Source organism: Drosophila albomicans, chromosome 2L (genome assembly GCF_009650485.2).
Source record: "Drosophila albomicans strain 15112-1751.03 chromosome 2L, ASM965048v2, whole genome shotgun sequence".
NCBI classification, from domain to species: Eukaryota; Metazoa; Arthropoda; class Insecta; order Diptera; family Drosophilidae; genus Drosophila; species Drosophila albomicans.
The window spans coordinates 14,950,515-14,965,849 of record NC_047628.2 but is presented as its reverse complement, the minus strand read 5'-3'; the positions used below and the strand labels follow the sequence as shown (position 1 = coordinate 14,965,849).

The 15,335-nt window shown below is 40.0% G+C and overlaps 5 protein-coding genes across 6 annotated transcripts in view; 4 read left to right on the top strand and 1 right to left on the bottom strand.

Moving 5' to 3' along the window:
• Position 1: 1 nt before the first annotated feature.
• LOC117563901 (uncharacterized) lies at positions 2 to 4,363 on the top strand. The gene is made up of 3 exons (XM_052002548.1): positions 2 to 322; positions 3,871 to 4,096; positions 4,158 to 4,363. Coding segments are annotated over exons 1-3 (321 nt in total). The 5' UTR covers positions 2 to 320; the 3' UTR covers positions 4,251 to 4,363.
• Positions 4,364 to 5,205: 842 nt separating this feature from the next.
• On the bottom strand, positions 5,206 to 12,974 carry LOC117563776 (WD repeat-containing protein 75). Its single transcript, XM_034242283.2, has 7 exons — positions 12,703 to 12,974; positions 12,253 to 12,639; positions 11,545 to 12,193; positions 11,309 to 11,487; positions 9,908 to 11,178; positions 9,474 to 9,844; positions 5,206 to 5,642 (listed from the first exon to the last, which is right to left on the bottom strand). Exons 1-7 carry the CDS (start codon positions 12,792 to 12,794, stop codon positions 5,286 to 5,288), a joined length of 3,306 nt encoding a protein of 1,101 aa, XP_034098174.2. The 5' UTR covers positions 12,795 to 12,974; the 3' UTR covers positions 5,206 to 5,285.
• On the top strand, positions 6,987 to 8,852 carry LOC117563781 (uncharacterized). The gene is made up of 2 exons (XM_034242287.2): positions 6,987 to 7,332; positions 8,253 to 8,852. The coding sequence occupies exons 1-2, from the start codon at positions 7,243 to 7,245 to the stop codon at positions 8,397 to 8,399; spliced, it is 237 nt and encodes a 78-aa protein (XP_034098178.1). The 5' UTR covers positions 6,987 to 7,242; the 3' UTR covers positions 8,400 to 8,852.
• A 286-nt stretch (positions 12,975 to 13,260) lies between the features above and the next one.
• On the top strand, positions 13,261 to 14,937 carry LOC117563543 (malectin). Its single transcript, XM_034241922.2, has one exon. It carries the CDS (start codon positions 13,416 to 13,418, stop codon positions 14,490 to 14,492), a length of 1,077 nt encoding a protein of 358 aa, XP_034097813.1. The 5' UTR covers positions 13,261 to 13,415; the 3' UTR covers positions 14,493 to 14,937.
• Positions 14,938 to 15,275: 338 nt separating this feature from the next.
• Positions 15,276 to 15,335, top strand: part of LOC117564337 (lipase 3-like) — a 28,242-nt gene continuing 28,182 nt past the window's right edge. For both annotated transcript variants that reach the window (XM_052002543.1, XM_052002542.1), the window contains exon 1: positions 15,276 to 15,294. In XM_052002543.1, the coding sequence (XP_051858503.1) occupies positions 15,291 to 15,294 (4 nt within the window). In that variant the 5' untranslated portion in view covers positions 15,276 to 15,290. The remainder of the gene's footprint in view (positions 15,295 to 15,335) is intronic.

Genomic DNA, 15,335 nt, shown 5'->3' with positions numbered 1-15,335 from the left:
TGCTTTTCCCCTGTAAGTCATAGCTTTTGAACGCTTCGTTAAGTTTTCGTTGTCTCTTTTTGGTTTTGGAATTCGAAAACTTTCAAGCTGAAGTTTATTTTTTGGTGTTGCGGCTCTGCTCGTCGATGGCTTCAAGTTTGCAATTCAGTTGCCAAGAGGCCGCGATCATATCAACAACTTGTTGACGCTTTTTCCAGACTGACTTTAAACGTTTTATCGGTCTTTGTTCGAGTCGGGATTACGCAGCATAAATTAAATTGAAGTGCAAATTTGAAGAGTTGATTTAAATATATAAATACTTAAAGAAACCCTATTTAAATATGTGAGTTCATTTTGTGAATTAATAAATAAGAAATGCGAAATTTATGGTTAAGCTTTGAGAAGTGAAATATTTCTGCCAAGTTATTATCACTGTATTAAATTTATGCACTTTTTCTGCAAACAATTATCCTTTGACGTTGAGACACTTGACAAAAAAACAATTTGTTGCTTTGTCATTGCCAAAGCAAGTGCCAAAAGTTTGCCAACATTCAAATAAAATGCTGCAAAATATTTGCATTTGTTGAAGCAGGTGAAGGCGCACTGTAAAAAGCCATAAACAAACAAAACTAAAATAAATATAAAACTGCAAACGAGCAGAGAGACAAGAGAGTGACAGACAATCGACAAAGGGAAACAACAAGTCAAACTATTAAATGTGACAGTAGCTCTCGGTATATAATTCAATTCAACTGTCACGTTTTTCCAACAAATGCGACTGCAGCAGCAGTAGAAAAAAAATAAAATTCATTTACGAAAACTGCTATAAATTAATAAAAATAAACAATGCATATTTTTTTTATTTTGGCGGCGAGACGGTAGCATTATTGTGTTTTATTGTTATTGCTAGACTTAATCGCGAGTGTCGCACGTCTGCGATCAAAAAATGACGTAAAAAAGTGAGCAACGCTTAAAGCAGCTGCCCAGTTACTTACGAGTTTAAATGATCGTCACGCCGAATGGGAAATTACAAGAATTGAATATCAATATTGACCAAATGCGATATGACGATAGTCTTTGGTATTTGACCATGAAGCAATCGCAATGTTTTTGAGCCACATTTCGTCATTAATTCAAGTGCGACTGCAAATGAGTTTGGCGGGGGGAAATTTCGCTATTCGATTTGAAATTGATTTATTAATCAATAATTTTATGCGTACTCAAAATTTGGCAATAAGTGAAATGGTTTTTAGGTAAATTATTTAAACATAAATTCAGTACAAATAAAATGTGTAAATTGCTTGTAATTTATGGCTATTAAATAATTAAATATATACTTAAAGTAATTAAATTTAGTTTTAATTTGAGTACAGTAGCTAAATTGCAGTTTGCATTTAATTATATAAATAATTGCATTTGAATTGTATTTAATTTGTAAAGTGTTCATTTGAGCTACATTGCGAATGAGTAATATTTGGGAAGGGTAATAATTAAATGACTACATTAAAGAGCTCTTCTTTCAATCATCGATAGAATTTGCATTTCCTATTTATTTTACTATCACTTTTCGAATGATTCCTTGTCCGCTTCATTCACAACTTTTCAGCTAAATAGCTGACAATTTTATTTGTGCAAAACATTATTATCATTACTATCAACATGTTAGCATTGCCCCGCCTCAGTTGCATATTTGCTGCAGATTATGCAACTCGAGTTTGGAATGTTTTTGTTGCTGTTGTTATCTTCTTTCAGGTTTTCGAGGCACCGCTTTTGTGTGTCATGTGGTGCCACAGACTGTGACTGTGACTGTGACTCTGCCACAGATGTGTGGACACGAAATCGCTGCCTGTTTCTCTGTCTGTCTGTCCGTCCGTCCGTCCGTCCGTCTGTCTGACTGTCTCTGCTTGCTTACAGATGACAACAAGGCGTGTTGTTGGCTTTGATTGGGTCAATGGAATCCAATTGCCGTTTGTTTCGCTCGTTGCAGTTTTTTCGCTGCTGCTTTGCGTAGCCAAATTTGGGTCATCCGGTTAATTGGCAAAGATTGACGTATTGTTGTTCTACAAAAGTCGTCTACAAATTTGTTTACACTTTACACACACATTCCTATACAATTATATTTGCATACAATGAGGAAATAGTTGCACGCATCTCTTTTAACATCTGGAAAATAACTGGAACTGCAACTGAAACTGAAACTGAAACTGAAACTGCAATTCGTCGGTCAGCAGAGAGTGAAAGGTCGACGCAAGTAGGCCTTGATATCGCACATTGTCTTGAACCCAACCACTAACTCATTTCATCTTTTGTTTTCTTCATTTTTTTGGCAAGTGCTCGTAAAGACATCGCGCACATTAAATTGCCCGCTTAACAGTTACAAGGTTGCTTCATTCGGGATCATTGCTTGGCATCATTCAACGAAGGCAAATTAAGCTTTAATTAAGCCTACGCTTCTCTCTGATAAATTACACTTGACTTTAAGGCAGTGTTACAAAACAGTTGAGCATACAGTTGCTCTTCTAAAAATGATTAGTCTTGTTTTGGGTTTTAAAGTGCATTCATCTTAAATCAATTTTTCATTTTAAAACAATTTTGGGACAACTGAAATCAAATTGTTATATTGATTTGAATATATATAAATAAATCTGACAATAAATAATTTAAAGCAATATTAATTTGTTATTCGTATAATTATTTTCTACAAAGTAAACGTAACATAAAAACATCTTAATACATTTAATTTCTAAAATCCATTTAATTAATGTCTGTCAGCAATAATGTCGTTAGGACCAATTGAAAATGTGATAAATTACGTATACGTCGACGTATACTTAATCTAATGGATATCAAATCTATTAGTCTTTTCCAATTTGAATAAATTAGAGACACCAAAAAATATTTGTTGCAATTGGTATGCATTAAAAGCTTTTCAATTAATTTCAACAACTTTTCTAATCAACAACTTTGTAAAATTGTTCAATGTAAAAGTGAAATAAAGTTGTAACAAGAGCGCGCTGCCTGCTATGATGTAAGTTTACATCTGTTTGTTAAAGAGCAAAACAAGTTAATGTTGAATGATGAATTGGTAAAAGAAGGGCACATAAAGTATGCGGCAAATGCAGCTGCCACAAGTGGCAATATCAAGTCCAAAGCTTACGTCATCGACGTCATCATCGTCATCATCATGATTGTGGCGCATCTCGTAGACTGCCGGTTATCCAATTAAAAGCAAAGATCAGGGATAGTTTTCAGCAGCCAGCAGCAAAATGTGGGCCGTTCACATCTCAGCAACGATTTCGATATGCAATAATGTATTTCTCTTTTTTCGCTACATGTATTATTTTTTTTTTGTGCATTTCTTTCTTTTTTTTCTTGCTGTACGCACCAAAGCGACGACGACGACGAGGCGACACAGCACGCGACATCTAGGAAATGACTGAGAGTCGTTCGCCTAGTCACAAGACGGCAACTTTTAGCCAACCTGCCGCAAACAAACACACACACGGACACAAACACGCACTTGTAGCTACACGCATCCATTTTATACATAAGACCAAAAGCAACAGTTTGTTGGTTGACCAAGTCAGCTGACTTGAACGCTAACTAGTTGTCCAGTGTCTGGAGTGAAAAGCGGTCATTTAGGTTTTTAGGCGTGTTCCAGGCAGTGTCGAGGGGCGTTACGGGGCGGGGGAGGTGAAGGGGAGGAGGTGCCACATATATGCGTACATGCGTGACAGGCGGAAACTTGTAATATCATATGCACGCTACACTTACGCAATGATCATAATACTACACTACTTTTGCTAATCATAATAATGATGATATAAATTCCAACACAAGTGGAGATCTCGTTACTCATCTCTCGCTCTCCCTCTTTCTGTCTCTTTTTAGGTGCCTGCCCTATCGATATGTTTGTGCCCCGCTCGCGCTGCTCTTGATCACCTTGATCCTCAACGTTGCGGCACGTCCGCAGCACAACTTGCAACACATTGCCGTCTTGGAGAATGCCGCCTGGGAACAAACGTTGCCGCCACACTTTCAGAATCCATTCTATCAATCACCTCGAGTCCGACAAGCGTTGGCCAAATCAAGCTGGTTTGGACCTGGCGAACAAGTGGTAAAACAATCTTTATTTATTGGCAGTTCTTTTGGTTGATTCTTAAGAGTTCTTTTGACAGGTTCACGAGCGTCAAGCCGAGAAAATTCCACGCATGGAAATCTATAATGTGCTCTCTCATGCTGGTCTGTTGCCACGTCGTCATTACTTCTAAAAACATCTCATTTAAATGCATTTTATTACATGCTGTATATAATATATCTCATAAAAACAATGAAAATAAAAAGATAGTCATTAATTTAAGCTAAAATCAGCAAAGTTATTTTTAAAACGCAATTCAAACTTAACGGAAAAAGGAAACGGGAAGTTTTAATTTTAATAAAAAAATAACTTTTTGAAGCCCTAGCTTGGCCATATCCTTAATAATGTTAAAAGGACATACCATTTTCTAATTAGCATTAAAACGACTATTGAATGGCATTCACAAATTTTAAAAACTAAAAAAAAAAAATTTCAAAAAAATTTCGAAAAATTTTCTAAGGGGGAGGCATGGAAAATTTGCTAAAAATTGAAAAAGTCCTTGTAACTCAGCCATTTGAAGGACTATTGTGATGTCCTTTGGCACACTGATAATGCTTATCCTAAAAGTGAGGACTATAAAATAAAAAGCACGAATATCCTTACAGGACCCAAGTTACAAGGACTTTTTTGTATAGAGAAAATAGTATATAACTCGGCCATATCCTGTCTGATCCTGTCGAGTTCGGTATCAAACAACTTGTATTAGTATGGACTATCGACTGGCCAAAGGATATTCAAATCGTCCTGTTGGTTCTCGAGTTGTCTTGAATTTTGCGATTTTGACCATTTTTTTTGGCCCTGAGAGCGAAATTTGACAAGAGTTCAATCCTTAGATGACTTGCATATTTTTGAATGCCAATTGATAAAGTTCTTGCTTGGAAGTTTTAAGGACATACTTACCCTACTTACCTTTTCATTTCTGCCGAAATTTGAAAAATCAGGATACGTGTAAGGATGCCAAAATAAAGGTAATAACAATAGTTCAGTAATTTGCAAAAATAACTGCATTTTATTTATGTATATAATATTTAAGCAATGATTCTCATAGTTGGTCGTAGTTCATTTTATAAAAAAAAAACTCAATAATATTTGTTAAAACAACTAAATTAATTAATTATATAATTAACGCTGTCTGGAACTATTGTATGTGTGTGTGTGTGATCTACAGTTAAAACTCTAGGATTACGTCGTGCTTTGCCACACGTTGCAATCTCGCATCCAGCGTCTGTTGTTCCACCTCCTTGTTATTGATCTTCTCCAGTGCCGAATTCTGATCCAGCAACACTTTTCTAAGCTCTGTCTTCGTCTCTTTGTAGTCTTCCTGCTTCAGATCCGCCTCCTCCTCCTCATCCTCGTCTTCGTCTTGGCTTTCAGTGTATCCATTGCCATTCAGTTTGCCGTTGCTAAGCGGCAGTTCATTTATCTCATTTGGCTCATCGCGTTCACCAGGCGTTAAAAGCGATTTGATAAATTCCCCGCAGATCAGACTCATGGCGGGCATCGTGTGGGCGGACAAATTGACAAGCTGTAATCGAGAAGCGAATTTGAGGGCACATTAATGATATTAACCTTGACAAAGTTCATAAAAATATGTTAGTTTTCTTTCTAATCTAGTTGTTGTTGCCACATACCCTGGACAATATTAAAGAGGGTATATTAATAGAGAGAGAGACAGAGTAAACTCTTTAGTTTGCGAATTGGAATTAAGTGAGATTTCAAATGCTTCAAGTTGATTAAAGGGTAACTCAAAGTCAAGCCTCCGCACGTGTGAAGAACGCTCTTGATATTTTTTTGGGCGCTCGCACAGATTGTGGTTCAAGTTCGTATGCTCTTAGTAATCACATTTATTTTGTACGGATCGTTGTTGTTGGTTTTTCTTTTTATGAGTTTTGTCATTGCCATGTGCCGTGAAACACACTAAACTCAACCTAAATTAAAGTGGCCAAGTTTCGCAGAAGTCTATTAACCTTCGCGCATGCGTTTTTTTTTTTGCAGGTGACATTTCTGTTGTGAAATCATCTTAGAAATAAATATTCGCAAATTTGTCATCGCTCATCCGCCCTGATGTACAAGTATTTCTGATGAATTGCTAATTAAGAAATTGTGGAGCAGGAAGCAGCCACAAAGTGTCAGCAACAGCAGCAGCAACAGCATCCAAAGTGAATCAGAGGCGCAGCTTGAAGAAACCAACGCAAACCAGACGCCAAAAAATATATAGGCTATAGACTATGTAGTCAATGTGTAAGTGTGTAACGCAATTAAGCCAATAAACGGCAAGTGCTCGCATAATAATTATTATTACAAAGCCACAACCCACGCTTCGCTCTCCCCCATGGGAAATTACAGGCCATCACACACACACATTAATGTATTACGATTTGCACTCTCATAAAGTAGCCACAACAAATGCAAATGCGGCGAACTATTGAACCACATAATAAGCTTAAAAGAGCAAAAAAAATAGAAAATAGTGTTATAGCTACGCATAAACAAAACAAATTGAATAACAAAGCGTCGAGAGAGCAAGCAAGAGAGAGAGAGAGAGTAATGAGAGCTTACGTGCGAGCGCAAGCTCTTTTGGAGTGGGCGGCTGCAGTAAATGCAGCGTCAGCATAACTGTGTCGATGTGTGTGGGAGAGAGCACAAACGAAGAGAGCGCACGCAACAATAACAAACCGAACTTTACGGGCAAAGTCTCGTGTATTAGAATTATGAGAGCGCGTCACGCACGAAGCGGCTGCTGTCGACCGCGCTGCCGACATCGCTGCTGGCGTCGCTGTAGCAGCAGATTGGCGTATAAATTGCATTGAGCGGCAACAGCCGTTCAACACTTCGCCTTTGTATTTTGCACAAACAACAACGAGCAGCAGCAGCAGCAGCAGCAGCAAACCGAGCCGGAGAGAGCGTGACTGAACAACGAACAGCAGCAAGCAGGCAGGCAGGCAGGCAAACGGAAGCGCGTGCCGCAAAAGTTTACGGAAATCAAAAAAATAAATATCAAGAAGCAGCGTTAAGTTCACGGACCACGAAACCCAAATTGACAATAAATAAATTCTCGTCAATTATTTATTAAATAATTGAAGAGAAGCGCGCAGAATAAAAAGTGCAACAAAAAGTGCAAGAAAATGTGGCCCAACTTTATTGCAATCATTTCGTTGCTGTGCCTGGCGTTATTTGCCTGGGCCCAAGCTGGACCCGTGCCAATTGTGAATGAGGTGAGTGTTCAAGGGAGAATGCAAGGAAGGGAAGGGAGAAGGAAGGAAGGTGTTGTGTGGAGTGTGAAGAGAACAGGAAGTGAACTAAGAAAAAGAAGAGTTGACGAGTTCAAGCAATTTATGTGGCACAATGACATTTCCTTACTTCCTCATATTATTATGTGGCCAAGCAAAGAAATACCCGGTATTCCGGGTCGAGAGTACAACGACGAGTGCATTGGACAATGTTAATTAAAAGATTACTTTCTAATAATTGACAAGCACGACTTGGGCGGCTGTTAATCAGCACAACTATTTATAGCGGCGCCCCTTAACTGTTCATCGAGTATACGACGAGTCGCCCCGATCACAATAAATAATTCCATTTGCTTATATAATGCGCGGCGGGTGTGACATCTCTCTCATCGTTATCAATTTCTCCTCCACAAAAATACACAAAAAATTTATTCAAAAATAACAAAGTGATTAATGCGTACTATACGTTGTTATAGATTACAATAATCACTTCGCTAAAGCAAGGCTAAAGCTCGATCTTAGCTATAGCCATATCCTTTGGCAAGTTCAATTCCAACAGACCTAGGACAATCTCTGATCTACTTCAACTGTTGCCAAGCCGTGATATATATCTGAGGCAATTGAAAGGCATCCAGAAATACAATAAGCTTGCGGCTCTAAGAGAATGACGTTATTAAAATCAATTGAAATTATTCAAATTGAGTTGAAAATAGTGCTGAGTTCGGATTTTACGCAACTGCAGTAGTGGCAAAAATAAAACGATCACGAGATCTTGTTAAACAGGGTGGTCACAAGGAAAAGAGATTAAGGAGGCCTGGTTATAGATAAAGAGAGCGAATTAATGTCATTATTCATAATAATAAATAATCATGTGTTCACTTTTTTCTACTTTCTATGAAATGTAGCACCATCAACTGATGCCCAAGGTGCCCCAATGGCATTGTTTGCGTTACTTTAAACACGATGTGCTGATGATGCGACGTTGTCGACATTTGCGTGTTCCTACGGCGCCACGTCTTGGTGATGTGCTCATACGCAAAAGAAAGAAATAGACTTGGAAGCAACAACAACAACAGCAACAACAACACCAAAGTGAACAGCAACAACAACAACAACTGAACACGACTGAGCAACAATACGAATTACAATTGCAATTACAAATCAAATTACAACAGGATTTATAACAAGACCAAAGCTAAACCAAAAACAAAAACAAAAATCAAAAAATATTTATAAAATATTTGATTGTATTTAATCGAACCTAATCTTAAGACTAACCACTTGTACTTCATAGCACGTAAGGTTTCAATAAACAAAGACAAACAACAACAACAACAACTAAAAGTGAGAAATGCATCGAGTTATAGAAATGAAACAAATAAATCAAAGACTTAATTCGACGGCAAGTTCAATTCAAATTATAGAGAAGAGAAGCAAATAAATTAAAGACTTAACTCGACTATAAATTCCGCTCAAATTAATAACAAATAAAATACTTTTTTGTAGCATACATTACGGAGTTGATTCTTTGTTTTCCATTACAATTATTAATCTCGAAAGGAATTTGAAATTCCTTTGTTGTTTCCTTGTCTCTTAGGAATGGGTTTAAATTACAAAAATTAACTCCTTAACTTTTTATAAAGACAATTTATTATAAAAAAGGAGTGAAAAGAACTTTAATGAATCTAAATTTAATAGAAATTGTGTTGAACGTATTATTCCTATATATTTTGAGTAACAATTTAAATTGCAAATAAGTTAGTAATTCTCTTAGGAAATTTTAAAAGAAATAAATAAATCGAAAGTAAACTCTGCTAATATTATAATTTCACAATATTGAAATAGAAAAAAAAAGATATTTAAATGCTACAAAGATCAAAAGCTACTCAAAATAATTCAAATTATAGAAAGATCAGAAGATACCCAAAATAATTCAAGCTCTTTAAAGATCAGATGCTTAACAAAGTAATGCAAATCCAAATCAAAATAACTTTTTCTATTGAGAGTAAGAATTCAGAAGAAATGCTAAATATACACAACACAGATCAAGTTATTCTGTATAACTTTGCTATCACCAGCCTACTTCTCAAGTTCCCCTTAAATTGATTTAAATAATGTCAACTCACCGCATTGACTGAACTGTGGACACCACGACCCACAATAAGTGGACCTTTTCGCTGCGCAATCTCAGTGTTTTCGGCATTCTTCTGCCTGGCGACAAAGGCGCCAAAGGTGGCATACTGCAGCAACTGCTCGTCGGCTGGCTGGGCAAACGAAATGGGCGCTGGTGCATCATCCGTTATAGTCTGACCTGGCAATGCCAGATAGACAATCTCCTTTTCGTTGGTGAGCATGTGAAGCGTCGACTGCGCCTGCCAATCCACATTGATGGAGCTCTGTTTGGGCTGGCGACGTGGCAGCCAAACCAGACCGTGCAGCTGGGGCAGATTGCTGCGCTGATAGATGGGCAACGGCACATTTGGCTGGAAGACGTGCACTGCCAGGCAGCAAATAAAAAAATATTAGCAAGATAATATGCACATCTATTTCAACTACTCACGTTCATTGTTACGCGTGACGGCGGCTATCAGATTGGTGAGCGGATCAAAGGCCAGTTGGCGCACCGAGAGTTTGAGACCCGCCTGCAGACGCAACGTCATCAGATTCCAGATGAGCACACGCGTCTCTGTGCAGACAGCAACCAGATGCGCCTGCGCTCCAGATCCAAATTGCACATGCGATATCTGCGCTGAGCCTTGCAAGGGAGCAAGCTTCTCGCCGGATTCCTTGGCTTTCATTGAACCCTTTTTGAATGGATTGAGGTATGGCAGGTCTGCTGACTTATCTGCTTTCGCTGACTTGGTGCTCTTCAGCAGCTTCATTGACTTGTACGACTTCTTGTCTAGCTTGCCTGAGTTATTTATACGTTTCACCTTTTCTGCTGGCTTTGTCGTCTCGTCCAGTTGCAGCATGCTAAACAGCGGCAATATTTCGTGCCTGTCGAGTTCATAGTTTTGTCGCCGTTTCTTCAGTTGCAGCAGACGCACTTTCGCCTTGAAGCGTTGACGTGGCTGCAACCTATGCAAGCGCTCGTTAAGCGTGCGAACACGCTCATTAGCCGACTGTGGTTCTACCCCACACATTTGCAGATGCGCCTTGAGGCTTTTCTGAAAGGCTGTGCTCACGTAGCACTCGATGTCAAAGTGACGCAGCAGCTGCAGCTTCTGATGCAGCCCCAATTCGGCCATTTGCATGATGTGCTTATAGATTTCTTGCTTGCTTGGTTCCTGGGTCGCCGACGACTGTCTCTGACTCTGATTACTGGACGACGGACTTGCCATCAATTGTTGTGCCTGCTGCACCAGTTTTTTGTCGTTGCTGTTGAGCAGCGTCTGCAGCAATCCCCACAACTGTTGTCGCTGCTGCACTAACTCCGTGCGTGTTCCATTGATTGCCGTATGTGAGAGACGCACCTGTGCCTTGGACACGACACCATCGTAGCCAGCGGAGGTGCTGAGCGCATGCAGCAATCGCAGCGTCCGCGCATCAAATAGCACCAGTGTGTGGCCATAGCCTGCGGCCAACAGCGAGCCATCCTGGGAGAAGCAGATGGATTCCAGTCTCTGCTGTTTGTAGCTTGCTTGAGCCTCACAAGTCCACATCACGCTGCGCTTGTAAATGTTCTCTGAATCGGTTAATGTCCACAGTTTGATGACATTATCCTTGCCGGCACTGGCGCAGCGCAGATTGTCCACTTGAAACTGATTGGAGAAGACAATGGCCACGAAGCCATCCTGATGCGGCAGTTCAATGTTTGTGTTCAGCTTGTAGCTGCAAAAGAGAGAAAAGAAAATGAATATGCTTGTAATACAAATTTTGGAATTATGCACAAAATTAATTGTACTGTTGGATAGAAAATTCAATTAAAAAATATTGCTGATTATTGCAAAATTTGACTTACGTTTGCAGTTTTTCCTGGTATTGCCAGAACTTCAATTGCAGTTCAGGGAAATTTTGTTGATCGTTGTAAACTTCACCTGTGGCCATCCAGTTGATGTTGAAAGCGGCACGCGTCACACAAGTGTTGTAAATGATGGTTCGTGGTTCCGCCGACTGAACATTGCCTTCCACCACACGCAACTAAAAAGCAAACATGTATTAAGAGAAGAAACAGTCTTTTAAATGTTATCAACTCACATTATAGAGCAAGCTCTTGGTGTACGCCGAATAGAATTGCAATTGTCCAATGCGTCCGTTGAGCACCAGCGAATTTGTGCGCGGATTCAAGCACAAACCAATAGGGAACAGACCATTGTCGCCGTTGTCAGACAGAGCGTAGGTGAAGTGTTGCAACGTTGACAGTAGTTTCATCTCATTGGGATCGACAAATTGCAGGGCATTGTCAGCAGTGCAGACCAAAAGTTTCTCGTTGCCATCACTGATCACAATGTGCTTGAGCACGCTGGACATACGTGGCAGAAAGCTGCGTTCCTGCGTACTCGTCAGCGACCACTTGACGAGCACACGCTCCAAGCCGCCGCTGTAGAAACTCATGCCCGTGGGCGTGAAAGCAATGCAAGAGACGGCCGAGCTGTGCCAATGATGCACTGTGCGCTGCAGCGACTCGGGATTGTCGAACTGACGCCAGATGAGAACTTGACCGTATTGGGTGCCTATGGCTGCCATTTGCTCGAAGGGACTGAGACGAATGCAAGTGAGAGGCATACGGTTCTTGAAGCTAAAGCATTGCCATGTCTCGTACTGCACAAAGTGCACAGACATGAATTGTGCTATAGCAATATACTTGAAGGCGCCTTTGCTCACATCCACAACAGGTGTTTGAGTTCTGTAAAGCAAGAAGAAACTTGTAATTTATCAAAATTTAAGGGAAAACTTTGTACTCACTTCAATCTCAAACTACAATTAACATCAATCTGCGCTCCGGTGTTGGTGTTAAACACAAACCATTTCATTGTATTGGCACTGTTGTGCTTTGCGGTAACAAAGGCGCATGCGGTGTCGCCTCCCTTATACAGATTCAACAGATTGCATGTTACCACTTCGGAATAGTCGCTGTCCAGATTCAACCTGACCTCTTTCTGCACCACGCCAGTGCGCCAATGCCAGCGCAACAGTTGTCCGCTGCTTGTGCAGCCTAACAGTAAATCTGGGTGCTTCACATCTAGTTCCAAACTGATCAAAGGCGATGTTGCATCGTCTAATTCACGGGTCAATTCGCCGGTGCTGGTGACAAACACCTGCACCTTTTGATTGCAGCGCACAAAGATGAATCTAATACAGTTTTTAATTAATACCTACTCCAAAAGAAGCAAGACCTTCAATTCAATAACTAACCTGCCCTGTTCGGAGAAAACGGGCGCATGTTCAACAATGCTGCCGCCCGCCAAATGCTGCAGCTCCAGTCGATCTTCGTCGTCAAAATTCATGGCTGTCACTTTGCTGCAGCCTTTAATAGCAGTTTAAACTGCCAGCACACTATTAAATCTATTAATATTTAGCGAAATAACTGCGTATTTATGTGCAAGTATTTTGAAGAGAGCCCACGAAAGAAGCACACAAGCCGCACGTGTAGCTGTTTCTTGCAGTGTTGCTCGACTTGCTCGGCAGTGTTGTGAAACCGACTTTTCACATTTCGATTGCGGCTACTGCGCGCGAATTATCAATTGTTTATGTGGCAGCACTTATCGATTACAAATCTAATGTACTACAAATCAATAAACTAATGCAATTATTAAAATAAATAAATTATAATATTAATATTCATTTTTGTGGGCTTATCAGCATGGCAAACTAAAATCTCAAATACGTAACATCGATTAATAATACTTCTAAACGATATTAGTTATCGATGACTTAAGTGCCGTGTTTTTCTATTTTTGGTATTTTGCAGCAATCGCACTGTCAGCACACTGCTTGAGAATAAAATATTGTTCAATTAATGGATAAACTAATGGTCAGCTCCAAATAGGCAGCGCAACTGCAACTGGCTGCCACGTGTTCAACAAAGAGTGTCGGCGAAAAACCCTGAGTAACAACAACTGCAAAACATGTGCAATAGCAACCACATTGCATGCAAACACAATGTAAACAACTTGCAGCAAACAACGAACTCAGTTGTATTGAGAATGTTGCCACTGTCGATTGTTTTGCTGCTCCTGCTGCCAGCTACAACGCTCGCTGAACCCCTCAAAGTCGTGTATGCCGTCAATGCCGGAGGCGATAAGCATACGGATCAAAATGGCATACACTACGAGGCAGATCCCATCAAGGTGGGCATCTCCTCAGACTATGGCAAGCATTTATTGATGATTGGACGCGTGCAGGAGCAGGATGAGATACTCTATCGCACCGAGCGTTATCACACCACAACCTTTGGCTATGATTTTCCTGCGGATGGCGATGGTGACTATGCATTGATCATGAAGTTCTGTGAGGTTTATTTCGATGCACCCAATCGGAAGGTGTTCGATGTGCTCCTCAATAGAAAGCACACAGTGATCAAGCAGCTGGATATATACAACCAAGTGGGACGTGGCTCGGCGCACGATGAGATTGTATACTTTAAGATTGTCAACGGGCGGCTGCATTACGAATACGAGGGAGAAATCGAGACATCCGATGTGCGCAATGGACAACTACGTCTGGACTTCATCAAGGGAGCTTTGGATAACCCAAAGATTAATGCATTTGCATTGCTCAAGGGCGATGTGTCGCAGCTGCCACGTCTGCACAATAGCGAAGCGAGCGAGCGACGTTCGGAGATCGAGGAGGAAGATAAGCAACGAGAGCAGCGACCACGTGACAACCAACAGCATCAGGAGCGCATTGTGCGCTACAATGAGCAGCGACAGGCGCAACGAGGCTATGACGATGAGGATGATGAGGACGAGGATGATTACGAGGTGGAGGAGGGTGACTCTCAACAGCAGCAGCAACAACAGATGCCGGAACATCAGCAACAGCAACACCACCATCAACAACAGCAGCAGCAATCGAAGCGTCCAGTGCGTAGTGGACCACGTCAGCCAAACCCCTATTCCATGGATGATTCATCCATATTGATGCCAGTGTTTATCGCCATCGGAGCGTTTATACCACTGCTGTTTTGCCTGTGCAAACTGTGATCCCCATGGGATCAATTACTTCGCTGCCCCGCTGTTGATTTTTGTGATTTTTATAAAAGACTTAATTGTATAATTATCGTTTAGTTCTTTAGTACGTGAACACGTTAGGCACAAAAGCAAACGAGACAACATATTTGTTTTTGCACGCACAAATCTCACTCAACTCTCTATCTATCTAGTTACATTATATATAACTACTATATATACTATATATTTTAATGGTAATTTGTATGTTTGTGTGTTTGTCTAATGGCCACGTTTTACTTAAGCTAGCAACGCAATGAATTTAATTATTTTAGAACTACGATTTTCGGGTTATTTGTTTATTTTTCGGCATCGAAAACAACACATTGTAACGCTGTTTATTTTAATGGCAAATGCTTAAATATGTTCTTTTCACTCACGAAACAATATAAAAATAAACCTTGTTTGTTATTTAAAAAGAGTCTTAAGTAATTATGCTTTGTTTGTCAAATAATTTTATAACGAATGCTTACAGAGAGCTATACAATTGTGTTACAGTATAATTAGAGGCGTGGCAGATTGTTCCTTGCGTATGTTTAGCATGTTCTTTTAAGATCAATTAACTTATATTCCTTGCTTGAAAGGAGTCAGATCGGTCATATCCTATGCATATCCAAAGGACGTGGTTTGCTAGACTCAAAAACATTGACTCTCTCGATTGGCATGAAATAATGGAAAATGCTCAAAAATCCAGAATTCATCGAACAACTTTGGGCCAGTTCATGGTGCTTATTAATACAAGTTAATTCACACATAAATCGTCAGGAATCAAACATGGGTGAGTTATATCCTATTTTCTGTATTCCTAAAAATCATTAC